This window comes from Ornithodoros turicata, chromosome 4, assembly GCF_037126465.1.
Source record: "Ornithodoros turicata isolate Travis chromosome 4, ASM3712646v1, whole genome shotgun sequence".
NCBI lineage: Eukaryota > Metazoa > Arthropoda > Arachnida > Ixodida > Argasidae > Ornithodoros > Ornithodoros turicata.
This window is the reverse complement of record NC_088204.1, coordinates 78974694-79002210: the sequence shown is the minus strand read 5'-3', so window position 1 is coordinate 79002210 and position 27517 is coordinate 78974694. Positions and strand designations below refer to the sequence as shown.

Here is a 27517-nt window from a genome sequence, read left to right as displayed (position 1 = left end):
TAGCGGTAGCGGTAGCGCTCAAAGATTGCGCTACCGCAAATTTGTAACGGGAATACTTCTTACGCTACCTATTTAAAAAAGTAGCGCGATCCCTACTCCGCTACCGAAAAAAGTAACGGATACGGTAGCGCCGCTACTAGTAACGGCGCTATACGTACAACACTGCGTGACAGCGAGGGATTTGTTTTATTTTTGCGTGTGCAACAAATTCTGCGAACTTCGTATCTGTCTTGTAGGGTGTTTGAGACGCCGTACAGAGCATTCAACTCACGCGTTTCTTGCAAAATGCGTGGTGTATTTGCGTTAACTCACCCGGTTGAGCCTCTCCTATGATGGCTAACCTTCCCTTTTAACCCTTATCAAACAAACAAACAACAAAGCTTCAGTGTATCTCGTGAAGCCTCCTTTACAAGTCGGAAATTTTGAACCAAAATGGAACCTCGAAGAACCCAATATTCGTCAATGAAACTTGCACTAAATGTTTCGCTATGACACAGGCAACGTCCCACTAGAGAACGAATGCAAAGCGGCAACAACGAATCGTGCTGCACGCGATTTTCTATTCCTAATGTACATGGCTTCTATGGTAGCAGTATCAGGTGAAGCTTGCTTTACGTTTTGTCCCGAATTGCTGGGCATGCGTATTGTCTGGGCTAGCATACGGGGTTACCTACAAGACAAGTATTCGACCAATATTTCTTTTGCAAAAGAAGGTCTTGCGTATCATGATGGGACTCCCCCCCCATATGAGCCTGTTACATTTTGTTTCTCCTTACTGGGCATTAGAAACATCTATTCCTTAGTAAAATACAAATGTCTGTTACTTTTGTTTAAAATTTTGCACAACATGGTCAATTCATCATTCATTTCAGTTAATTATGCTGCAAGTCAGTATTGCTTCAGATATAGTGAATTTTGTGTAACGCTTCCCCAGCCCCGCACAAATTATGGTGTACAGTTATTCTGTTACTTTGCGGGAAAGCATTGGAATAGTCTTCCGTCACCGGTACGAGAAGTATCTAGTTTCGAGATGTTCAAGCGGCTGTTGTTGAATGTGTTGCGATTAACTTTCTTGTTGTCTTCTTCTATTTATTCTTCCTTTGTAACGTTTATTGCTGTTAACGTTTATGTATCCACGCTGAAACTGTCTCGGCAAAGTTATTTCTGATCATATTTTTTCATATGTTTCCATTGTTTTGCAATATGTGTTGTGTTTTTCTAGGCGTATCAGATTATTAGTCATCACTCTAATTTTTACGGGGACCGCATTACAGGCTTGCCTAGCGGTCCCGCCTTATAATTTGTACACTCTTAAAAATGAACTTCACCGCATAGCACGCTCCTAGCCAACCATGAACTTGCCTGCTCCTGCAACGTTCATCGAAATTGGCCCTGTTCGCCAGTACGGTGGACAATGTCTTATGGTGGTATTATCACCGACATTGTAACCGGAGAGGTGTTAGAAGTCAAACCAAGACTTTTGATTTTCCAAAACAACAGAACATTCTTTTTTTTTAATTCCGCGTCAACGCCTCGAAGCAACTGTGGCTATGAGCTGCGTACAGACGTGGACAGATGAAGAGAGGACAGCAGGAAGGAGTGGGGGGCAGAGGGGTTAGTGCGAGTCTTGGGCCGACTTCAGGGTGAAGTGTACCGACATTCGTCTGGAAAGACTTCGGGAAGACCCAGGAAAAACCTCGGAGAGCACAGCCAGTGACAGGATTCGAACCCGCGTCACCTCCCAGTCTCGGCGTGGAAAGCAATCGTCCTAACCACTACGCCGCGGGAGCTGGTTTCTCCACGGCAAGTCTTGTGCACACAGCCTGTGAATAAAATATAAAAATTTTTGTTTCCATTGGTTGGAATTAAACTAGATTAGAATTCTGAAAGCTTACCGTAGGTAGATTTCAATTTCCGTGGAGAAATGGTTGTCGTGCCCTTTTCTTTGGACCTCGTGTGCATAGCCTCGAAGCAGGGAACACCGTTCTTTTTTGTTGTTGCCTGTGTTGGAGAAAGAAGAACACCGTTTCTTTTTCTTCTCCCGTTATTCTAACGTGCCCGGTACACTTTCCTAACATTGCTTCTTTGTCTACGTATATATTCTTACGGGCTGTTTGTCACGGGGGAGTTGCGCCCATTAACGAAACTGTCCCATTTCTGTGCCTCACCCACACACGGTGTCGGGCTACCACACCTATTGGTGTGCTCAGCCCCTTCCCCTTTTCCCTGAACTTGAAAGTCAGTTGCAATAAAGAAGATACTCTGCGCGGACATTTGTGTGCGTCTGTCCATCTCCTAACGGCATATCCGTGGAAGTCATCTTCTTCCCACCGCTTCCCAGTGCATTTAGCCCTTTAGAGCTACATTTTTCTGCTGCCAAAACCCGGGAAAGGAGGCCCTTTATCGACGAGATATCACCGTAGAGTAATCAACGATGGACAGACTCAAGTGAACGTTCCATCATCCGTGCAGCGGTGACGAAGATCGTGAACGAAATCGCGCAACTCGCTCCACAGACAATCTCGAGGCAAGTTAAAGGCGAGCCGCAACAGGAATTTGTTCTTCTTGCATTGAAAGAGAGCGCCTTCATCGAACTGAACATATCCGTAGAGGAGTTGACAACAGAAGATGAGGACCTCAACGAGCAGTTGATGGGCTCACAGGAATATGAAGACAAAAATTTGTCTCGCAAAATCTGTCGCGAAGCAAGTCCTAAGCAATCCTCACACCTATGCACCTCACTCCAGTGATCCGCGAAATCGAAATTCTACTAATGTGGAGATCTGAGGCGGAGATCTGAGAAATTGGAAATGCTTTTGGGACCGGTTCGACTCTACCATTCACCCTAACGAATCGCTCTCCAAGGCGGACAAGTTCAAATATCTGAAAGGCTACCTGACAGGAAAAGCAATGACGGTTATCAATGGACTTTCGCTCTCCGAGGAAAACTACAGTATCGCCGTTCATCTTCTTAAAGACCAATTCAGAAAGAACACCACATGTCAAGATTGCTAAATTTACCAAAAGTATCAGGTTCTAGTCAAGTGCGAACTGGCATCAGATGCTTGGAGTCCTTAGGCGTGGCCCACAGATCACACGAAGCACCGCTCTTATTGGTCTTAATGCAAACCTGTACCTGCGGATATCGATCTGGAGTACGAGCAAAAGCACAGTGACAAGTGACTCGTACGTGACATCCTCAAACCTTCGGCAGTTACTTTGGCAGTGTGCACGGAATCACAGCGTGGATGATACGTTTCACTGACAACGGCTGACACAACGAGGCAAGAGCTACAGGTCCCCTCATGGCAATCGGGCTACAGAACTCACTGAAATACTGGATCCAGGAAGCACAGAACAAATGCTTTCCAAGAGAACTGGACTTTCATCTAGCAAGGAGACCGTCGGTGGAACAGCTTCACCACGGAACCTTTCCTCGATGGGGATAGCCTATTGAGCCTGCGAGTAGGGATTCAGCAGTGCAACGCCGACATCCTCGCCGGCATTCCTTTTACCTGCACCTCCTGAACTAGTGCACTGCACCTCAGCGTGCCCATTCTTTTTGGGGAAGTGCTGGCCTAGTTGTTCTGCACTAGTTTTTGATTTTTCTTGCACGGTCGTGCAACGGAAGGGTGTAGAAAAGCAGACGACAAGGTGGCGGAGATCGCTCCATTTGTGGCCCGCTGTGGTCGGATAATGGCCAGCGTATAATTCAAGGTGGGGTGGGGGTGAGGGGTATTTACTTGCGACATCGAGCGAGATTTATGTGTGCTTCCTTTTAACTACCTGTCATACTTCCTTTTAATGAAGTAAACTATAAATACATTCCCTCATTTCCATCTGTGTCGCAAAACTGGTGTCGTCTCCAAAAGCTAGAATGACTCAGTCTGGATGAGAAACCTAGGTGCACATAACGGAAACGCGATCACTATACTGCACTAGTAATTCATCAGCTGTCCGTTCAAAGCCAAATCGGACATTATTGTGGGCTGTAGTTTAGTAATGATCCCGGAGCTGACGGATGGATGTAGATTTAGGAGGAGTATGGTAACGTCATTTTTATCGGACGATAAGTGTGAATACAGACGTCAATACACGTCACGAAATGAATATCTGATTTTGAAAGGCGGAACAGCGTTATTAGGAGGCTAGGGCCACCTGTGATGTAAAATGGAAAACTGCGTGACAAGCAAGAACTTTAGCATCAGAAACAGGCGTGTTTTGAGTGTAGGTGCCTGAAGTACAGCATTTAATATTGAAATGCACTGGAATAGTGGAGATTCTTAGCTGAGGGACGAATGACTCACAGGGAAAAGTGGTGTTTTAGATGAGGAGTATTAACGACAAAGGTCATCGGTCATGATTGAAGTTGTAGGTTAGGTCAGGCGAATTTATATTCCACGTGTTGACATGGCCCACGTAAACTGCTGATCTGTCAAGACTGAGGTTAGGTCAGCCGAACACGTATTCCATGTGTCGAGAGGGCTCATGTAGACAGTTCATCCGTCGAGACTGAGGTTAGGTCAGGTTGGGGTAGGTTGTTGTGGAAGTGAAACAAACTAGTGTGGTACTGATAGGCTTTATTGACAGCAACCGTTTCGCCCTAATTGGGGCTCATCAGTACGGTGCAGGGCAGAATACCCAACCGCATACGGTCACCCAAAAGGGGCCTGTCAAATATGTACAAGTATTTACAATATATACAGCGTCATTTCAGGTTTAGTTCTCGTGTCCGGGAGTGTAAAGGCGTTCGATGTCGCTGAGGAGCCCTTCAAAAGGGTTTTCATTTTTGTTTGCACAATCCATTCGCCAAAGGTACTCGGAGAGGTGGTGGGCCGTGGCAACCCTCTGGCAAGTCTGTGGCGAAGTGGCCTCCACTATGACTCAGTATGGTTGGTGGTCACACCGGTGTCAGGGTCAACAAACCGATACTGGTGATTTACAGTCATATGTTGGAAGCCCTCCGCTGACAGTCCGCTGTATGGCCCTTCCAACAATCGGCGTATATGGTTGTGCCCTTATGCACGTTGGCACCTACGAGAGACAGGAGAGTCCCTTTGTCCCTCTTGTTATCTGGGCAGATAGCGAGACGTAGTTCTTTCGTGGTTACATCGATCAGCCCAAGAATCCACGTCCCTTCCACAATGCGACCGCGTTACTTGCGGCGCCCTCTCTTGCATTCGTCGATTTCGACTGTGTTGCCGGTTCCGCCAATTTTTGAAGCTCGGATTGTCGCAAGAGAGTCTGTGCAAACCTCTCTGCAGTAGCTGAACCAGTCTGCAACAGTAGCTCTGGATATAGTGGTGTCCATAGAGTATTGGGCACCAAACCCTGTGAGTGTATCCAAGATACCCTCGTTTGGTTGTCCGTCAGGATGCTGCCCAACTTGAACAAGTTCATGTTCGTGGTTTTCGAATCCAACACTTGCGAAGAGTCGTCTGCTACGCGTGTTTGGGGTGTTTGGCGACATCGATGTTATATCGCAGTTTCTTCCCTATTTTATGCGTTATTTCTAATAAATTTACGTTGTAATTACATAAAAAAACGTTGAAAGTGAAAGAATTCAGTTTCATTGTTTTGAGGTTGTCTCAGAATTTGACCGTTCTGGCTTCGTTGGGATGGTGGCGCTGGAGTAGTGGGATGGGGGTAGGTGATAGGTGACGGTATTTATTCGTTGTGGAAAGAGGTAATTTCGTATCAAAATTCACAAATTTTGCAAATCGGTACCAATTTTTGGTCCGTAAAATAGTAAAATTGCAGTGGAGACTGGATGCATATCGGTTTTCCGTGATTTTGTCTTCGTAGAAGCCGCGGTATCGTTACTAAACTATATTCGTTAGTATGAACAAAGCGCGAAGAAACGGAACAAAACAGAGTACGTCACCGCCATGCAACCACACACAAGAAAACACTCTGTAGCAGACGACAAGGTGTGCACTTCCTCATTCTTTTTAGGAGCTGCCAGTGCAACTGGTTCAAAACTGTTGTCAACACCTCCCGTGCACTTAAAAACAGGTGCTGCGTGAGTGGAGCACTTTTCTTTCGAAAAGAATATACCTCCCGTAATTCTACCCGAGATCATGGCTTCCCGACAAAGCTCATCATGCGAGAACGTCTGCGACTTTTCCACGCTGGAGTGCGAGGTAGTTTGTTGCAGCTTCGCAAACCGTACTGGATTCTTGGCGGAAGACAACCTGTGAAACGAACTCTCCATCAACATCCGATTTGCAGGAAATGGAAGGCTAAGCCCGCTGACGAGCCCATGGTGCCTCTGTCGTGCGACCGAGTGATGAAAGCCGAGCCCTTCATAGACTTCGCCGTGCAGCTGTACTACAAATGGTAGACAGGAAGCGGCAAAGCCTACAATGTCTCGCTTACCTGCGCTGGAACTCTCGTGCTGTGCGTCTGCAACTGGCGACCGATTTGGCACCTGCGACATTTCTATTGGCGTTTCGCGAATTCATTTCGAGAAGAGGAATATCCCGCGCTTCTATACAGGATAATGATCCCACGTTCAAGCGTGCTTCCAGGGACCTCAAACGATTCTGGAGGGACCAACATCCGAAGCGACGGGGTGGCCAACTATTTCTCCGAAAACCCCATATTCGCATTCGAAATTCATCGCTGCAAGAGCTGCGTGGTGGAGTGGGTTCTGGGAGGGAATGGTGAGATCCATTAAAATTAGGGATGTGCCGAATCCAGGGATTCGAGATTCTGGAATCCGGATCCCAGTGCCCGAAACGGCGAATCGAATCTTTCGAATCCACCAACCACGTTTGTTTGTTTGTTTCTTTTTTTAAAATTGGCACCTCCAGAGTCCATCGGAAGCCTCATTGACCGACGACCGACGGGTGTTTTCTTGTTTGTTTGTTTACATTGCTCTGGACTGAAATAGTTCAGGCAGGAACTGTTACATTACGAGTTCAAAAGTAATACGATTTTGCCTTTGATTGTTGCTTTAGCTGTATGGAAATAATTCGGGCTCGAGAATTTATGTATTTCTTGTTGTCCATGAACAACGTGTCAAATAAATCAACTATCTGGGGGAATATTTTCTTCCGAAACTGAACTATTATGTTTGTTTGTTTTTCATTAAACGAATGTATCGTATTCTGCTTCAAAACACCTTTAAGTAGAATTTCTTTTTTTCTTAGCTTTTCAAACCATTTTTAAAGAAGGGATTCGAAAAATTTGTGGACGGGGTGTCTACTAAACTGTAGCCTTCAAATTCCCGGACTTTTCCGGGTCTTCACTGACTATTTCAAGCTAATTCCCTGACCAAAACAACCTCAACTTAGTGCCTGCTGCTACGTTTTGATACAGATCCTTATTAAAACGGATAATTTCAGAAATTAGAAAGACTGCCCTAGTTTTCTGCCTCTGAGCTTGTCGTATTGGCGAACTGCTTCTTGCCAGCAACATCACCACTCATCACCACTCGCAACTCACTGCACATCGTGGCGGCACTTGTCTGTGATTTTCCCTGACTTCAGCTGCCTTCTCGGTAAATTCCCTGACAATCCCCTTGTTGCAGCATTCAGAGTGTTCGCCATCACTGTGCACTTTGGCGGAGCGGACAAGGGGGCATGTCGTGGAACTGTTCCGGGAAGTGTTTCGGTCTGGGGGGGTTTGGTATACGTGCCCCGAGGGCAGGCACAGTGGGACACCCGCGTGTGGGGGACCCCGAAGGCGAGAGATGAGCTCCCTGTCTTTCCGGAAGTTGAAGACTTCCCTCTCTCTTTCACTGTATATGTTACCGTATTTTCACGCGTATTAGCCGCGGCTTATGCGCGATTTTTTTCTTCTCACGGGCGCCCCGCGGCTTATCCACCGGTGCGGCTTATCTGATGACTATTTTTTCCTGGCATTTTCCCCATACGCCGATTTTAACGAAAGGGACGACAGTGTCTCTGGAACAGCACTACCCTGCCGATGCACGAACAGTGCGTAACAGGGACGGGTCCACATTCGAGTAGATTGATCTTCCTGGTGCATTCCCCCAAGCAGCTTTAAGGAAAGTGGTGACAGTGATTCACGTCTTCTGGAAGATCACTGACCCATCAGTCCACAAAAAACACCCGACAAGGGCACAATCCGATCTTGGTAGAACCCCAGAACTGACCTCCTCTGTTGTACACTGTGCCGATCCCGGAGTATGGACCACAGGGTTTATGGCCTTCTCTATGGTCTCCTTTGTCGCACAAATCAGTCGTCTCGTATTGTCCGCGGCTTATCTGCGGGTGCGGCTTATCTGCCAGAAAATTTTCAAAACGTCCCAAAAAACGCGTCCTGCGGCTTATCTGCGGTGCGGCTTATACGCGTGAAATTACGGTAGTTTTCACTTGTTTTTAGAATAAAGTTGTGTGTGTATATGTCCACTGTGGACAGCGGGTGTGTATCTGTTTCCTCCGCATGAGAAACGCGGTGGCGATTACAGAGCAGCGTAGCTTCAGTCAGATATTTTCTCTACAGAGCGGATATTTTATGAGTTTCCGCAACACCCTGACTTTTCCCACTTGCTTAAAAATTCCCCGATAATTCCCTCTTTTCCAGGTTTTCCAGGTTGGAAGACACCCTGGTGGCTTCGCGGAACCTTCCTCGGATTCAGATTCGTCCCATCTCTAATTAAAATGGCACCATGCAAGGTCCTTGGAAAGGACAGCCTAACCAGCTAACAACACTGCTAACAGAGGTGGAGGCCATGGCAAATGCAACACCCGTCTCTTTAACCTGCCTGGATTCCAACGAACCCTAACCATTGCCGCCATCACACTTCCTGGTCGGCAAACGGATAACCAGACTGCCTGACCAGCCCACAGTCACCCCCGAGCTCGGACAACCACTCTTTGCCAGAATACTATGTTACCGAGAAGCGTTGCTGAGACATATCCGGATGCGGTGGGTCCACGAATATCTCTTCGGGCTGCGGACAGCACGTCACCGACACCCTGTTGCCTCCACCCATAGAAATCATAAGTAGGAAGGCTAGAGAAAGAGTGATGGGGGAGAGCACAGGAGTTGTACGAGGGCAAGACCCTCTCCCAATGTCCAAGTCTGGGAGGCGCCATGATCGGTATGGACTGTAGTGGAGAACGTCCTACAAGAGGGACCCACAAAAACATTTTCTCTGTGAAGTGGTCAGAATGCCAAACTAATGGCAACCGCCTCTTACGACCTGTTAGAAGGGGGCTAAAAGCCCAGCCGTTTGGTAGTACATGACAAAAATATACCTTGAATGCATTGCAGCAGGTCTGAAAGCCACAGGCTTCGGAGCAAGCCGAATAAGGAGACCGTGCAAGGATTCAAGTGCCGAGGCCTGCCTCTCTTGTACGAGCTGCTCCATGTCTCTCCACCAGGCATTTTACGGAAACAATGGCTTTCAGCTTGTCCTGTGCTGGAGATCCTAGAAAGCAGAATTCAGGCATGGGCAGTATTTAAATACATTGTATTTAAAATACAAATAGGTGTACTTAAAACACGTATTTAAATACAGACAAGAAAAATTTATTAAAAAATATATTTAAATACTGTTTTAGGTATATTTATATTTAGAGCCTGAAGTTTTAGGGTTTTACCCGATTCTTCCCCGAATTTGCACCCCGAATTGAAGGTTCACCCTTTAGAGGGTGAAACCCGACTTTTAGCCGGTGAATTCCCCTCACCGGAATGTCTGTAGGATTGCATTAACTTGCTTTTTTTGGTAGCAAATGAAGTTACATCACCATTTGTACCAAACCACTACTAGTAACTGAGTACATGAGTAACTCAGCCCGATTTCTCCCAGAATTTAGCATACCGGCAGTTTTTTTCACCCGAATTCGCGTGAATTTAGTACGGACGTTTATTTACCCGATTTTTACTCCCCGAATTTAGAAAAACATATTTCCCGAAAACTTCAGGCTCTATTTATATTTAAAATACGCACATCCCATATTTGTGGGCTTCTCTCGAGTTCCACACCGTTAGCCTTCTGCAAGGAAGGGTATCTTGGTTAGAGGCTGCAGGTCGCTCATCCCGCATGTTCGGGGATTTCCGTTCTTCTAGAAAACACCACAATGTGCGTGTTCGTCTTCAGTGGGCTTTTGGGTGGCAGACTCAGCATGTCACTCAAGCACTGTCTTTTGCTTTTTTTTTTTCTTTTCACATACCAAGTAATACACAATGTTCACTGCTATCGTAGTGATAACTGATTCCCGTTTCTGCTACCCAATAGCCCAATGATTATGCTTTGTGACGCTTTGTCATGGTGTGACATTTCCTCATGCTTGTTGTGTTTGTCTGGAGATATCGGGTTAAACCCAGGTCCCCGTACACTTGCAGATACGGTGAACGGCAAAAGGCAATACTGCAATCGAGTTCCTCAGATCGAAATTGGAGTTAGATGGTAATGGCATCAAACGTGGCCATAGATTGGGTACCAGCGTCACTCATTGTGCAGGACCGGTGCTACTGAGACTTGTCGACTTCAGAGACACACTTCAAATCATGAAAAGCTGCCATAAGCTCAAGGGGCGGAATGTATACGTGCATGAAGATTTTTCCTCCCGTCTGCGCAATGTCCCTAAAAAGCTGCGGGAAAGCGCCCGGGAAAACAGGAATAACGGTGACAGAGATGTCCTGAAGTTCAATCGCGTGCACGTAAACGATGAAATGTGCATTTGGGACGATGGTGAAAATAAGGCAAGGAAGGTCGCCAAATCTGTTTCAGAGTTAAGTCGACGTTAACTGGAACAACATGGTAGTTTATCGCTTCTCAACATCAATGTTAAACGTCTCAAATGTTCTGTCTCAAAGTAAAATTGAATTCCACAGCTTTCTCTGCTCATATAACCCTCATGATATGGTAGTTTCCGAAACGTGGCTACAGAAAGCTATATCGCTATAAGCTATATTGTCACGCACTGCAAGCATTTATATTATAAGGGGGACCTTACTATGCATTACATATACCTTTGTGTTCTGATACGTTCAGCCAGTATCACCTACCTGCCGGTAGGGTTGCCATCTTTCGTAGTGAAAAACACCGGCTGAGGGAGAGGAGGTGGGATAGAGAGAGAGGAGGAGATGTTTGCGGGAAAGGAAAAGTGGGTGAGGGGTGGAGAGTATACAGAGAGAGAAAGAAGGAAACAGTGTACCGGCAAAAGGCTGCTGGTATCATCTTCCTACCGGCAACCGGCAGAGCGAGCAAATAACCACCCGTGCCGGTATAATACCGGCCTGGTGGCAACCCTACCTGCCGGAGCAAACGAAGTACAGTTGCGGGGCTACATTCCAGCAAAGAAAATGGTGGCACACAGGAACAGGTTGCCCAGTGACTTGCCCTAAACTGTTGGCTGGGAGGTCCCATGTTTCTGAGTGGCCCTTGCCGCAGAGTGTCTGAGTGACGAGTTACGTGCCGAGAACCTTTGTTGCAGTGGTCTTGAACTTTCTGTGACACTTCCTGACAAGCCCTTGGAAGGGAGAATAGGCATATTTCTTCTCGTATGCCAGGTCTTCACAGGCTGCCAGGTAGGGAGCACTGCGTAAAATGAACCCAAGAGGAGATTAGAATCTGGTAAACGAGATGGAAGAGCAACTCCACAGATGTGAAGAATTTGACAATGGAGCAGGAAGCGATTACAAATACACCATGCGTACTTCTCAAATGATTCATTGAAAGATGAGTAATATCTGCTTTTGCTTGCATCCAGTGCATTGGAATCTCTGGCGTCTGACAGTGGAATTCTAGGTCTAACGGGTGATGGCAATGACAACACTGATGTGTATGCAGTTTGATAACTATATATAACCGTATCAGTTTGATAACTGCATACGGCTACGACCTACTGGATTATAACGACCACGTGATAATCAGAAACCCCTATGAGGAGCCCGTCCGCACGATCTGCTAGGGGCGCTACTCATCGGCACGCGAGATCTGCACCACGATTGGACGATGGAAATTTTAATTCTGAATGTGCGGAAGCGTATGCACGACTACCGCAGCAGACGACAGCGACAGCTCCTATGAAAACGCGTAGAATGATGATGATAATCAACCTCAGAATGAAACATCCGTGGAATATCCACCGCCTGTACAGAAATACTGAGGTAAGCTGAAGTACAAAGTATTGTAGAAGTTGAGGAAGCAATAACTGGGACGATGAGTAGCGCCACCGCTAGCTTCCAAAAATGCGGCGCCGGGGAGGGGTGCCTACGACATGGTCGTTATAATCTACAGGTTTTCCCGGCGATTTTAATCCAAGTGCCAGCTAAATTAATCCGTGCCCCATAAAGTTTGCATGGCACGTGGATTAATTTAGCTGGCACTCGGATTAAAATCGCCGGGAAAACCTGCAGTAGGTCGTGCATGCAGCAGGATCAGGAGTGCTGCACCTTTCAAGCACTTCAGGGCACTCCTGCACGTTCTGGAGCTTGGACACCACTGATGTCTCCACGTTGCGGTTGCCTTTAAGGGTTACTGTATTCCTTGTGGCTGTTTGGGGAGCTGCAGGGCCTTCGGAAGGTGCTGTTGTGATGCTCAACGTCAGATACCCCATGCCATGTGTCCGCACGCCCCTGTCCTCTCGGGTGCCATGGTTTACCTGCATGCCTGTGGAAAACGAGAAATATTACTAGCGGCAACTTGGTGGAAGTGTTCTCAGACATGCCCTCTTCCGCGAGGGACACGTAAACGTGATGTGACATGTGTCGAGCTTCCGGCACACGTCAAAGAGCCCTCGGGTGGGGAAAATTAATCCTAGGACCCGACTACGTGCTGTGGCGTCGATTACAGTTGTGTCGCGTTGTAAAGCCCCAAATTATTAAATATTAGGGATGTGCCAACGGAGTCCGCGAATCCACGAATCCTAGGCAGGGATTCGAGATTCGAGAATCCGAATCCGAGTGCCCAAAACGGCGAATCGGATCTTTCGAGTCCACCAACCAAGTTTGTTTCTTTTCCAAATTGACGCCTCCGCAGTTCACCGAAAGCCTCATTGGCCGGACAGGTGATTTCTTCTTTGTTTGTTTATATTGCTCTGGAATTGTTATTCTGAAATTGTTCGGACAGGAACTGTCACATTACAAGTTTAAAAGTAACCTGGGTTTCCTTTTGATTGTTGCTTGGTTTTATAGAAATAATATAGACTCAAGAATTTTTCTATTTCTTGTAGTACATGAACGACATGTTAAATAAATTACGATTAAGAAGAACTACATGGGTATATTTTCTCCTGAAATTAGTTTGTTATTATTAGTTATTTTGTTAGTTATTATTAGTTAGTTTATTATTTAGTATTATCAGTTATTTATTTATTATTATTAGTTTGTTTTTCATTAAACAAAGGCATCACCAATGCTTCAAAATACTTTTCACTAGAAGTGTTTTCTTGTGTGTGTGTTTTTTTTCGTGGGTTTTTAAACTCTTCAGATTCCGATTCGAAAAATTACAGAAGAAAATTCCACTTTGCTTCTCACAAGGGTGTAATACGGACAAAGAAGTGAATGCATATCCCCGAATCCCTTAGAGGTGTGTGAAATAAACCCCAGAGGTCTCGTTCCAGCAGAGCAGGGATGGGCATAAATACATTTTTTTTAGTATTTAAATATAAATACAAAATACTTTGTTGAAAGGGGTATTTAAATACCCTTCATATATACCTTTAAACATGAGTATTTAAATGTAAATACAGTATTTAAATACCGTAACAACTACCTTAAATACATTGAGGAGAATGTGGAATTACAGGAATAACAATGATCATAACAAATCTTCGTACGACAAGGTATAGTTGCAAGGTCGCGACTGCTGTCCGCAACAACAGTGAAAAACTTGCCATCTAAAATGGTTTTTCGCATGCGCATATGCTAGTGCACCCTTTCTGAGTACGGCGTTCACTGTTTTAGGCGGCCGTAGTTACAGACTGCGAATACTGCATTGCAATCGCAGGACGACGTGAGCTTCGATGCAAAATCTCGTCACATCATGTCGTCAGCTCAGCAACTCGTTGGGCCTTCCAGAACGATCATTCCGTACGACCTCTGTTCAATGCTTATCTCAGTGCTTGGATCATGCGTAGGAGAAGGAAATGGGAAACAGACAGGGGCACGTACCTGGAACTCTGTATGAGATGTGAAGTCCTCGTCACTGTTCTGTTCTCCGAAGTGATTCCTACCTGCAAGCAGAGAACAATGTGTACGTGAGACACACATTTGTTTGGAAACATCAGCGTACGAAGGTTAGTGGTTTGTGCTAGTCTTTAATAGTTTGTGCTAGCCTTTATGTAATGTTGCGTGACGCTTTCAGTGTCATTTGGATACTCTCACTTGAGGAAAAGTTTGGCCGATGGACGTCTGGGTTTGTTCAAGTGTCCTTAGCAGTTGGCACCCATCAAGTACATTGCTGGTGTGAATGCCATCGCGCAACTGTGATAAGTAATTACTGTAGGATATGTCACATGCGATGCGCGCAACCATATATACTGTACGCAGCTCTAGTTTCCTGTACCAAGCACTTTTGTCCAATTCGTGTACGGACGGTACCGGTAGAGCGAACGAACTTCTGGAAAACGCAATGTACCGGCGGCGGTTAATCGTGTGAACGATGTGCATGCGGTTGCAACTAGCGTGCAATTATCTACACAAGTAACTAAAAATCACGTCAGTTATCTTTGGAATATGTTCGCCACTTGGAATTCAACCTCATCTAACGACGTTCACAATGATTACCTCGTGTAGAATCAGGGCCGTGATCGTGCGCTTGCATAGGCCCCGCGCACGAAACCTTCAATCAGGGATTTTTTTTAAACATCAAGTATGCACTTAATCGTCGTGTGACACAAGCCCCGCGGCTTTGCCTCAGGCCCCGCACACCCCTAGCACCGGCCCCGTGTAGAATTTACTAATTGTCATACTCATCCTGGCAATCTCCTTCCAAGGAGTCTAATTGATGCTCCTTTTTCTTTTCCGACGCGATGTACTGCATCATTTCGGCAATGTTGATGGCATCTGACAAGATTAGTCACTAAATAAGGCAAGATCACCGGCTGTTGTTACTAGTTCGTAGCGATTCAGTGTTACGCCTTCCCCAGATGGTTTCGCGATAAAACTGTATCCCACATATTTGTCTTTGAAGCCGGACAACCACGGCAACGCAACGATCAAGCAGCGTTCCGTTATACATACATTTTCTACAGTTGTTCTGCTCCTACAGTTCCTACCACCTTTCTTCTCTGTGCCACATTCCTTATTCACAAAGGCATTCTTAACTGAGTCTGTATTTTTTTCTCAACTCAGACACCTTTTGTTCATAGAAACGTAAATTTCCGATGATGCATTCTTCACTTTCTGTAATTGGGTGACACGAGTTCGTTTAGATATTAGTTCCTCGACAAATGGAAAATAGCTGATCTCAGCGGGCTCCCCCATTGTTCGTGGCGCAGCCGGCTAGTGTAAGCGCGCTGCACCAGGCGGCGCCAAATCCCCCCGATCCTCCATCCATCCATCCTCGGACCTCGGTACGGATGTGGGGAGAGGGAGAGAGGGGAGAGAGCCGGGAGCCGGTTCGCGAAATCGAAATCGAAATCCCACTGCAATTGCTGCTGCCAAGCTGACCGAACTACCGGAGCCCCTAACTACCGCGCTAATCGGAGCTACTGTGAACGCGGACTCGAAGTTGATCAACTGTGGCTGACAACTCTACAAAGAAGAAGAAGAAAGGTGTTGGTTTGAGTTGGTTTGAGTTGCTTCGAGCTGCAGGGAAAAGTTGCCCCGCGTGGACGCCGGCTGAAAAACGACATTGGCCTTGTGGCGAAGGTAAGGGGGTTTTGTTTTGCACCCTTTGGGTCAGCCATGGGCGGTGACTACGAGATTATATGGCGAAAAATAGAAGGCGGCCGTGTCGGAACAGCAAAATGATCCACCTAGGGAACATGCAAGTTAGCTTGACGAAATGATGCAAGAGAAAAGGTTAGAATTAAGAGTCCTTAAAGTTGCAGATCGAGCTAGAAAAGCTCGAACTAGCGCAGGTAAGGCAAGCTGAGAACGATGTAACGTCGAGAACACGAGGGCAGCGTGATGAGTGCTGCGTGGGAGTGCTGATTGGGGTCAGAACGTCAGGACTGGGATTCAAGACGTTACGCCGCACCTGTATATGTGGAACGGCTCATAAAACAGTGTTGCGTGCGTCACAATGACGGAGTCGAAAGTCTAGCCTTTTTATATATCACGACAATCACTGTCCCGCTGAAGAAATTTGCATACTTGAGTTCCTGCTGCTAACGCACAAAATACGTTCACAGACGTTGCTGTGTTAGTGTGCTTCAATGGAGTGACTGAATGCTGTTTTGATGTCATATGCTTCACTGAAACATGGTTGTGGCCAGGTATACCCAGTTCCTCTTTTTTTTTTTTCTTCGTCTTATACTGTGCATAGGTCCGATCGTTTCCGAACTCAAAATGAGAGGGGGGTTCACTTATTGCTGTTCGGTCTCATTTCAGCGTATCTCGTCGCTCTGATCTGGAACTTGTACCGAAATGTGTTTGGGTTGAATAGAGAGTTTTAGTACATTGTACGCTATCGCCTTTGCGTACGTAAGGGATAGCGTGCGGTACACTAAAACTCTCTAATGTTGCTTGCGTGATAACGGCAGTATCTTAGTAGGTGTGCATTATTTTCCTCCAGGTTCTAACGTAGCTGTTATTGAAAACTATTTGCTTGCAATAGGGCAGGAGCTTATGGATGTTAGTTCCAAAGTTTTAATTCTTGGTAGCGTTAATACTCCTGGTACTGACTTTATAAATGACAGAGTATCGCGTAATTGTTCTGCGTTTCATCTGGGCAATGTTCTTCTTGATTCCGCCCGCTTTCACCATGTCTCTGGTTGATGGTATTCTGATGCAATGCGCGATCCGCCTATCGTGGCGAATAGCTTTGCGTCGCACTTTTCGTCTGTGTTTGATGACTCGGCCAGCACATATTCTGTCTTTTCTTTTTTTTTTTTTTTTATTTGGTCATACGTTAAAGACCCAAAGGGTACAACATAACGGAGGAGGGAACGGCACCACAGGTGCACAAATAAAGAAAAGGAGCAAGCAGAACGTGACATGAATAGTAATTCGTTCTGTTGCTCTGCGTATGCTTGGTTTGCTCACCTTAGAGCTGTTAAATGTTTTCTTCATTCTTCTCACACGGCATTGCTTACTCTCTATAAAGCTCGCGTCCTTCCCCGACTCGAATATGCGTCAGTGGTATGGAATGCTTTATATGCCACCGATATCAAACGTCTTGAAGCTGTGCAAAAGAGGGCCGTCTCTTGCGGAATGTGCCAGCATTTTTTATCTTGCGACTATGACAAGCTTTCAAATTACCCGCACTTGCTTCCTCTTGTTAAAGGAGATACATTTTTAGATACATTGTGATACGTTGCCGACGGTCAACGTTTTCAAAAAAAATATTGTCGCAAAAAAGTAAATAATGGCTCCAAACAGACAGAATATTCGCTGCACTCTTTCGCCCTCGTGCCCCGCCCTGCGATGCCCTGGCGACAATAGCGGCACAACCTGAACCTGAACCTAAACGTCACACGGAGAAGAACCTGGATCGCGAGAAAGGCCGAAGCTAAAAGCCGGTGGGACGTGACGACTACAGTGACCACTTAGCAATGAATATAGTCATATTCTATGCTCTAACATGAATGCAGTTCTTATTGAAGGGCAAAAAAAAAAAAAAAAAAAAACGCGCTCGGCTGAATTAATAAAAAGTGTAAACCTGTTAAAGAAGCGAAGCTACAATGAAGCTTGTTTGTATGTACGTTTTTTTTATTTGTAGGACAGTATTTTATATTTTATGTTCTTTGTGGTAGTGTCCAATACAGCGTACATTGTAGAAAACTAATGCTGTGACCCACGAAAGGGAGGACAGAAGCGAAAGAAATTAGATGAGGACCGCGAGATAGCAGGGAAAAAAAAAAAGACGTTTATTAGCGTTAACCACAGAAGAGGGGACGACGTCTAAGCAGTCAGCGCTGCCAAAATGTTGCTGTTTGTTGCCCGCTGCAGTCTTTAATCTTGTATATGGGTCCTGTTTATGTGCGGGTGTATGTGTGTAGCGCGCAGTAAATTCCGTCGTCTTGGTTTGTCATTGGGCTGAAGTATGTTAGTGAATAGCCATTGTACGACGAAGATGTATCTGCCAGTGATGGCCACTAACTACTTCTACAGTAGTTTAACTATAACTACTAACTACTTCGCGATGGGGTAGTTTAACTAGTAGTTCAACTACTTTTCAGGGGAGGGAGTTAAAACTACTTCTTTAACTACTGCACTGTATTTTAACTACATTTATAACTACTTAACGTTGCCCATCAACACCAATCCCATTCTATAGTGTTCTTGGACACCTAAATATGAATCACGAGCAGCGATAAAAGTGAAGATTTAGTACGCATGCACGGCACAATTGCTCTGCACCTCCGTTCTCGTCAAACAAGTAGCTCGAGGTAAAAGTCGGAAGCATAATTGTGCCGTTAAGCTTGCGGCAAAATCGGAAGTAGTTGGCGCCTGCAGTAACCTAACTACTGTAGTTAACTACTCAAAATAGTAGTTTAACTAGTAGTTGCCACTACATTTCTGCAAATAGTTGATAACTACTTTTTAACTACAATCAGGTAGTTTAACTACATGTAGTTAACTACTGGCCATCACTGGTATCTGCATGTATATCTATATTTGTTACGACAGCACCGCGTCTGAAATCGCTATCCTCTGTTCACGATCTCCCGCGTGCTGTTCCGAACTAAGAACCCTCACCCCGTAAACTGGAACCAAAAAGAGAATACAGTATATAGAGGACTCCCAGAAAAAGAATTCTTCACTGCACATCTCATTCATGATTACAAGTGAAAGGGATAAAAAAGAAAATAAAAGCAGAATTCGTGTCAGGGTGAAGGCTGCGTGTTTACTTTGTCATAACCCTTTCATGAAAGTATGATGCGGTCGTTCCTGCAAACAATCACTCGTGCATGCGCTGCGCTGCAGCCTTTTTTCCATTGCATCTTCACGAGAGGTTAGCATACCTATAGGGAGCCTCCATGTGCGTCCCCTTTCCAGGGAGGCGACAACTCCGTCGTCTGCTACGCAGGGATCGGAACCGGTATTTTTTTCGGTCCGGTTCGGGTTCGGGTTCAGGCATATTGGTTCGGTTCGGGTTTAAGCTCCGCTGAACCGAAATTATCAGCTTGAACCGGTTCAGGTATATCGGTTCGGTTCGGGTTCGGCTCAGGGAGAACCCCCCACCCCCACCCCACCCCCGCACATACACAGACAAAAAAAAAAATCTGTCAACGGTCGGGGCATTTACAGGGATTGGAACAGTTACTTTTTTCGGCCTCGGTTTAAACGGTCCACGGGCAGTAATTTTGCTACATGCAAGCAAGCTTACGCTCACCGTACACGATTGTAAGAGAAAGGCGTGAGATAACCGTACAGGAGAGCAAAAAAAAAGGTCGGTCAGTAGTACAATTAATTCACCTCTGAACCGATTCCCGAACCGGTAACCGTATCAATTTTTTTCGGTTCAGTTCCGGTTCGGCTCAGGACAAGCAAAAAAAATCGTTCGGGTTCGGTTCGGTTCGGGTTGGTCAGAAAATAACGGTTTTTTCCGGTTTTCGGTTCGGGTTCAGTTTCGGTTCCGATCCCTGCTGCTACGAGCGCCGGCATCCTGACTCCCACATCGCATTGGGCGTCAGCGGCGGGGTTGCGTTTGTCTCGATTTTTCGCGGCAGGAAGGGGGTAAAAGCAGAATGAAGGATACTAGCGTAGCAAAACTGTCGTATATGCTAGTAGAGCTGGTCATTGGTTGTTGTTGGATGTTGTTAATGCTTTGTAACGTTTGCCTAAACTCGTCACTGCACCTGGACACGCGGTCGCGTCTCGACGAGCGAATTACAATAGTAAACATGGGAATGTGTATAGACAACAGAAATATGTTAACTGCACGCAGATTTTATTATAACATCTTATTCAAGTGCAACGCCAGCTGCCGTTGTGCATCACAAACAACATAATGGAGCACGGTTTCGCACAAATTTTCTTTACTCGAGTGTTGTCTGTCCTCCAAAAATTCAGTCCTGCCACAAATCAACATTGTTCAACAGTATTGTAGACACTCGCGCTTGCTCGATTATCGATAGCGATGCATATATGCATTAGCTCGTACCTACGATATCCAAGACATAATGAAAGCAAGATTTGCACTGACACTTGATCTCTAGTAATGCTTTCCAAATTTTGTAAAATATCATCCTGGAGATGCAATGTTACGCAACCAGGTTTAATGCTCATAGCGCACACCTTTAAAGGTGTGAAAAAGTTTACAGTGTACATGCTCCCAGTCACGACGGTAACGACGCGAGTACTTGCCCATTTTACGCGTTGTTTAAGCGCAGGAAAGAAGCTGACGGTGAGTCTGTGACCAAATTCCAGGTTGCCAATAACCACTTTCGAGCAGAAGACATCGATCGAACGCGTTCCAATATATCGGCGCAGGAGAAGCCGTCTGAGTGAACAGCTACGTAGACCAGTCTTGGGTAAGTTACTTCTAAAAAGTAACTGATCTTACAGTTTATCTGCCAAAAACGGTAACTAAGTTACAGTTGTAGTTACTTTCTTGGTCGAGTAACTACAGCTTTTTCCGCCGTTATTAATCCTCTTGTACATTTTAATCCTTTTACCACCCAAAATAATCTTTATATCACAGTTTTTAATCCTTTTTCTCACAATTTAATCTTCATTCCATCTGATTTAATCCTCGTTTTATGGAAGTTAATCCTTTTGCTACGGTTTGTAATCCTTTTTCCACTCAGTTTAATCTTTCTGTTATGCAATTTAATCCATTTTCATCCAATTTATCTCACCATAAGACTGACAATTAGGGACACCCTTTGCAGTAAAGAAGGGCATGACAATATGCGAGAATCATGAGATTTCATGACATTTTTGTATTTCTGACTATCAATGGTCTGGCTCGGACTACTCGAACTATTTGCAATAGAACATGATACTACATAACTATATGCGAGATTCATGACATATGACAATTTTTATTTTTCTGACTATCATTGGTCTGTTTGGGACTACTCCAAGTATTTGCAATGTGACATGATACTGCATGACAGTATGCGAGGTTCATGACATTTCATGACAATTTTTAATATTTCTGACTATCAATGGTCTGTTTGTGACTACTCGAACTATTTACAGTATGACATGATACTGCATGACAGGATGCGAGATTCATGACATTTCATGACAATTTTTAATATTTCTGACTATCAATGGTCTGTTTGTGACTACTCGAACTATTTCCAATATGACATGATACTGCATGATCATATGCGAGATTCATGACATTTCATGACAATTTTTAATATTTCTGACTATCAATGGTCTGTCTGAGACTACTCGAACTATTTCCAATATGACATGATACTGCATGACCATATGCGAGATTCATGACATTTCATGACAATTTTTATTTTTCTGACTATCATTGGTCTGTTTGGGACTACTCGAACTATTTCCAATATGAAATGATACTGCATGATCATATGCGAGATTCATGACATTTCATGACAATTTTTAATATCTCTGACTATCAATGGTCTGTTTGTGACTACTCGAACTATTTCCAATATGACATGATACTGCATGATCATATGCGAGATTCATGACATTTCATGACAATTTTTAATATTTCTGACTATCAATGGTCTGTCTGAGACTACTCGAACTATTTCCAATATGACATGATACTGCATGACCATATGCGAGATTCATGACATTTCATGACAATTTTTATTTTTCTGACTATCATTGGTCTGTTTGGGACTACTCGAACTATTTCCAATATGAAATGATACTGCATGATCATATGCGAGATTCATGACATTTCATGACAATTTTTAATATCTCTGACTATCAATGGTCTGTTTGTGACTACTCGAACTATTTCCAATATGACATGATACTGCATGATCATATGCGAGATTCATGACATTTCATGACAATTTTTAATATTTCTGACTATCAATGGTCTGTTTGTGACTACTCGAACTATTTGCAATATGACATGATACTGCATGACCATATGCGAGGTTCATGACATTTCATGACAATTTTTAATATTTCTGACTATCAATGGTCTGTCTGAGACTACTCGAACTATTTGCAATATGACATGATACTGCATGATCATATGCGAGATTCATGACATTTCATGACAATTTTTATTTTTCTGGCTATCATTGGTCTGTTTGTGACTACTCGAACTATTTGCAATGTGACATGATACTGCATGACAGTATGCGAGGTTCATGACATTTCATGACAATTTTTGTGTCCCTGACTATCAGTTGTCCGTCTGCGACTACCCGAATTATTTGCGGTATGACAGCATATTACATGATTATACGCCATCACATTTTATGTCAATTTTTGATGTTCTGACTCACAGCGAATACCAGAATTATTTAAGGAGTAAACGCATGGAGCAGTTTTCCGACGTTTTCGGGACGAGCGCGTGCTCGGCGTACGTGTAACCTCGGAAAAAACAGTTTTTCAACGAGCGCGGATGGTGTACGCCGGAATCTGTCGACTACAGATATTCGGGCTCGTCTCGACACGTTTTTCCGAGAAGTAGACAGAACGATGGCCGCCGTGCGGGAGACAAGGTTGCGTGTCAGCAGCTTGCATACATTTTTTTAACGTTATCTACCACACTAAATTTATTTGTTCATTTTAATGATATCTGGAATGAATGAACGCAGAAACCACAGGAAATAAGAGAATCGGCACGTCCTAACATACATTTGTGGTCGACGAATATAGCAACAGTGCAACTTTTTATAGCAACTTCACTCGCTCCATACGCGTCCCATACGTTTCGGGTGATCGCCTCGCGGGGGCTCATTTGCCGCGTCGGCAAGCCCAAGCCGTGCGCACGACGTTTTGACGCTAGGAAAACGTCCCATGCGTTTCGCGCTTTGCAGTTTGGCGTAATAGCGCTGACTATATGCGAGAATAACTATATAGATAATATTTCCCCAAATGCAGTTAGCTGCGCGTTCTTGTAACGGGAGACAGCGGTAACATGACAATCATGAAGAAATTTTCGCAACAATGCTGCACGGTAGCCTACGGAGACGACGCAGCATCATGCTATATGTAACCATTGACGTAACCAGCTATGCTTGGAAGCGCTTAGACCTACGGTCGCTCATACTGCGTAGCGTGTCAGCTGTGGAACAGGAAAAATTTCGAGACTGTATGCACACATAGGCTACCTGTCAAATAAGTCGTGAAAACATTCGGCTACTCTGGAAAGCTGGAATCCTTAATGAAAATACTAATGCGTGCACGACGACGCGATTTATAAAAAAGCTTGGGCTAGTAAAAACACCATCGCACTGATTGATTTCAGAGAAAGCAACGAAGCGACAGGATGTGAATGGCTGTTGATGATGATGCAGAGCGTTTCCGAATAGTAGTTGCCACACAAGTGCGCGGACAATTGCACATTCCGTTTGCACAAAATGTTTATTGCCGTAAATGCATGAAACATCACTGCACTCAAAACACACACAAATACACGTCACGACACATGTCACATGCGCCAGTGTCATATGTTAAATAGAAACCGCGAAGTATATTGCCGTTTACAATGGGTATGACAGAATCGTTCTAATGCATGTCACATATCAAGTCCATTTAGCGCGTCCTGAACATACTTGAAATGGTTTCTGTCATATGCAGCGCAATCCGAGCGCGTTATCTTGATCATGCCCGCATCCGCAACAGCGAGCAAAACCGAGCGCCTATGCTCTTTCAGGGCCATGCCTTGCGGGCGTTGTAATATTTCCGCGAGCCTCTCGCTGAGCAGCGCTTTAACGCCGAACTTAAACTTAGAGAAGAATTCTTCAATGGGATTTAGAAAGGGACTATGTGGCGGCAGGTACCTGATGGAATGCCGATCACATATTGCTGCTTCGTTAACGCCACGCTTTTGAGCATCTTCCCTATCTGTTTTCGCAATAGAGCGCGCTGTCTTGATATTGACGTCAAGCGTTTTGGCAAGCTGGACCAAGTTTCCGCCGCGTCTTCCACAGTCGATAATTCTCGACCTGTCTTGCGGAGATATAACTTTATTCCTCCTCTTCGGAGCGTCCTGTTGTTTCCGGCGAGGCGCACGAGCTTGAGACGTTCCGTCTTCCATGCTACACATTTACAAGCGCCCTTTTTTGACGAGCTCCTCAGTGCAGAACTGTGTCGTATGTTCAGATTATTGTCGTCTTCTTTTCAATGTGGTTTGCGGTGTCGTCTGCTCGATAGCCTCCTACCGTGGGCCTCTGTGACTCACGGACATGTAACCTCCTTAACAGAAACTCGTGTGAGGCTAGCTTTTTGTGCCTCCTGTCGTAGAGTAGAGCTAGTTAACAAGGCTGCTCACTGCATCGGTTGGTTGCCATCAGTACAACGCAACGAACCGAAAATTTCTCCTGCCTGTCGACGAACATGAAAAAGCTAGAAACAGTTGGCATTTCTTTGAATGAATCTCTAAAGATCCTACAACGTGTCCACCCTGCGCTCCAAAACCTGGAAGAGAAAGGCTCCAGAGCCACCACGAAGATGGAGGCACTCATTCAAAAGAATCGGATCCTTTCCACACTGCTGAAGATTGGAGAGATCCTAAAGATGTCATGTTTCAAGTTTGCACCTGTGACGTCATGTGACGTGGAAAGAAGCTTCTAGGCCCTATTTAGAGCAAACAGATCAGGTTTAAAGTTTGCAAACTTGAGAACGACTTTCATTGTGCCATGCTACGAGAATAGTGAAGAAATGAGGCAATAGAATCTTACAATGTTATTGTGCCTATATTTGCCTATTTCGCTGTTTTTAGGGCCTAAATGCCTGCCTATCTCGCACTTTTTTAGTGCCTAAAAATCCTGGCCCTACACTGTAAACTGGAAAACACCCTTATGGGTGTAAATGGCTTGTCCTATAACTGACACCTCTTTTTACACCGTACGTGGTCTGGAACACCCTTTTTAGAGGGTGTATTCCGTGTAAAACACCCCTGGAAAGGGCGCTTTTCTTTGAAAATGCCCTTTTTTGCACCCTTTAAACACCCTTTTAGGAGGATGTAAGCTCGTTAAACACCCTTCTGGAAAGGTGTAAAAGACGGCATTTTCAAGGAAAAGCGCCCTTTCAAAGGGCGTTTTACACGGGATTCACCCTCTAAAAAGGGTGTCCCAGACCACGTACGGTGTAAAAAGAGGTGTCAGTTATAGGACAAGCCATTTACACCCATAAGGGTGTTTTCCAGTTTACAGTGTACTCATAAGTCATAGTCATAGTCATAGTCTCATAACCGCCTATAGCGCGCTCCTATAGCCAACCACCATCTCGAATGATGTCGTTAGCTGCCCTGATTTCTTGAAAACGGGAGGCGTACGCCTTTTTTTTGTGACACTTATGCTGTTCATAATTGTTACAAGAAAAGGCGTAAGCTTCCATTATGAACAAACCAGTGCGGAGAACGGTATCATTCGAGATTATGGCTGGTTAGGTGCGTGCTAGGCGAAATGTAACGCAAGCTTTTCTTTTTACATTTTTTACCCTTCCCTTCCGCTCTAAAAATGTATCTGCAACAACAATCTCAACGAAAAGAACACAATAAGGTGTTTCTTCTAACCACCCTTCAATGACATGGACAAGGAAGTCGACGTTGGACGAGCATCATTTAGTGCACCGTATAATTACTATATGCGCTTAAGAGAAACAGTCTGAAAAAAAAAAAAAAAAGCAGGCTCTTGAATTGACATTCAACGCCCTCAATGAAGCAAACATTGAGCACCAGAATTCCGAAACGCATACGTTTGTTGTCTATGCTGCTCTTTAAGAGTTGTGATATGGCAAGTTCTGCCCATGAGCAAAAGAGAACAATCAGTCATTTCTCTCCAAATAACCAAAAAGGGACATTCGTCGTTCCTCAATACATTCGAAAGGAACAAGAGAGCAATATGTGTTCAACGCTGGACATGTTTAGAAACTTTTGTTTCAATGCGTTCCTACTTTGCGATTGAGTAGTTTAACTAGTAGTTCAACTACTTTCAACGACTAGGGGGGTAGTTAACACTACTACTTAAACTACTGCAATGTAGTTCAACTACATCTATAACTACTTAACGTTGTCCATCAACACCAATCCCCTGTAGTGTTCCTGGACACCTAAATATGGATCACAAGCAATGATAAACTTTGGCTGAAGCCGTTGCTACGATCGTCAAATACAAAGCTTGCGGCGAAATTCTTTCTGTGCTTACGCGATAAACTAAGTTGCAGAATATTTTTCACAGGAAATGAGGTCTCGCTAGACAAGCATTAAAAGTGAAGATTTAGTACACATGCACGACACAATTGCTCTGCACCTCCGTTCTCGTCAAACAGGTACTATAGACGTATTTTTATTCCCGGTGTATTAATTTTCGCGCCCTGTTATTCGCGCCGATTCGCGTTATTCGCGCCGAACAGGGCGCTCTGTTCGGCCTGATGTCCCCGTCGTTTGGTCATGCCATGCGCGTCTGCAAGGAGCGCCTGTCCCGTCTTGTCTATTCGCGCTTTATTTTTTCCTCATGTCTAGTCACCAACGTGCCCAACAGCGAGTCCTCTTGTACAGGCTTTCGGCCACCCACTAGCCCAATCCTCAACCCTTCTCGATAGTCGAGCTCTTGCTCCTGCGAGCTTCGTTTTTAAGTACTGTAGTAACTTTCGCGAGCACCTATTTTTCGCGACATTCGCGAACCCCCCCCCCCCCGTTTTTTTTTCGCGCATTTGAAGTCCCGCGAAATATTCGAAGCAATATTTGTGTAGCGGACGCTAAAATTCTGTTCTCATTCCCCTCTTCCACTGTATACTATTCCTTCAAATTCTTGGTGCAAGTGAGTAGAAATAAAAAGAAAATAAAAATTTCGCGTAGCTCACACTCTTAAAAATGCATTTGAATAAACGTGTTCCAGCCTAAGAACATCAGTTCTCTCTTGTAACAAAAAACGGTGCCCCCTTCCCAAACAATACTCCCATCTCCTTAAATAGCTACCCGTTGTGTAATCTCTCATTCCGTTACCGATGATGTCCGTCGCATGACGGACGAAACGTCTTAGTAATCCTTGTTATTTTGTTATGTTTCGGAGTCGCAGTTTCTCTGCTTTTTTTTTCGTCCAGTTATGTCGTCTCCCGGCTTTTGAAATATTCATCATATAAGTCATGGACGGCGAGTTCTTGGAAGGAGAAACCACGTGATGCAATCGGCCCAATCGCAGACACCGGACGGCGCGGAAAAGGAATACAATACCAATAACAACTCTATAACCTACCTAACTCTATAACACTGCAAATGTCAACTATCTATTTAACATCGTCCGTTTAACAGAGGGGACGACGCACACCACAGACGCCCAAAGCCGCAACAAACAGCCGAAAT

General features: G+C 44.8%; 1 protein-coding gene across 11 annotated transcripts in view; it reads right to left on the bottom strand.

The window, feature by feature from the left end:
• Positions 1-1459: 1459 nt before the first annotated feature.
• Positions 1460-27517, bottom strand: part of LOC135392025 (uncharacterized) — a 134511-nt gene continuing 108453 nt past the window's right edge. For 3 of the 11 annotated variants that reach the window (XM_064622642.1, XM_064622644.1, XM_064622645.1), the window contains 6 exons: positions 14095-14156; positions 12376-12592; positions 9926-11518; positions 9231-9403; positions 1896-2001; positions 1461-1823 (listed from right to left, as the gene is read on the bottom strand). In XM_064622642.1, the coding sequence (XP_064478712.1) occupies positions 1769-1823; positions 1896-2001; positions 9231-9403; positions 9926-10020 (429 nt within the window). In that variant the 5' untranslated portion in view covers positions 10021-11518; positions 12376-12592; positions 14095-14156 and the 3' untranslated portion in view covers positions 1461-1768. Of the gene's footprint in view, positions 1824-1895; positions 2002-9230; positions 11519-12375; positions 12593-14094; positions 14157-27517 lie in introns of all 11 variants that reach the window. The other 8 variants (XR_010422153.1, XR_010422156.1, XM_064622643.1 and 5 more) reach the window with 8 other exon arrangements.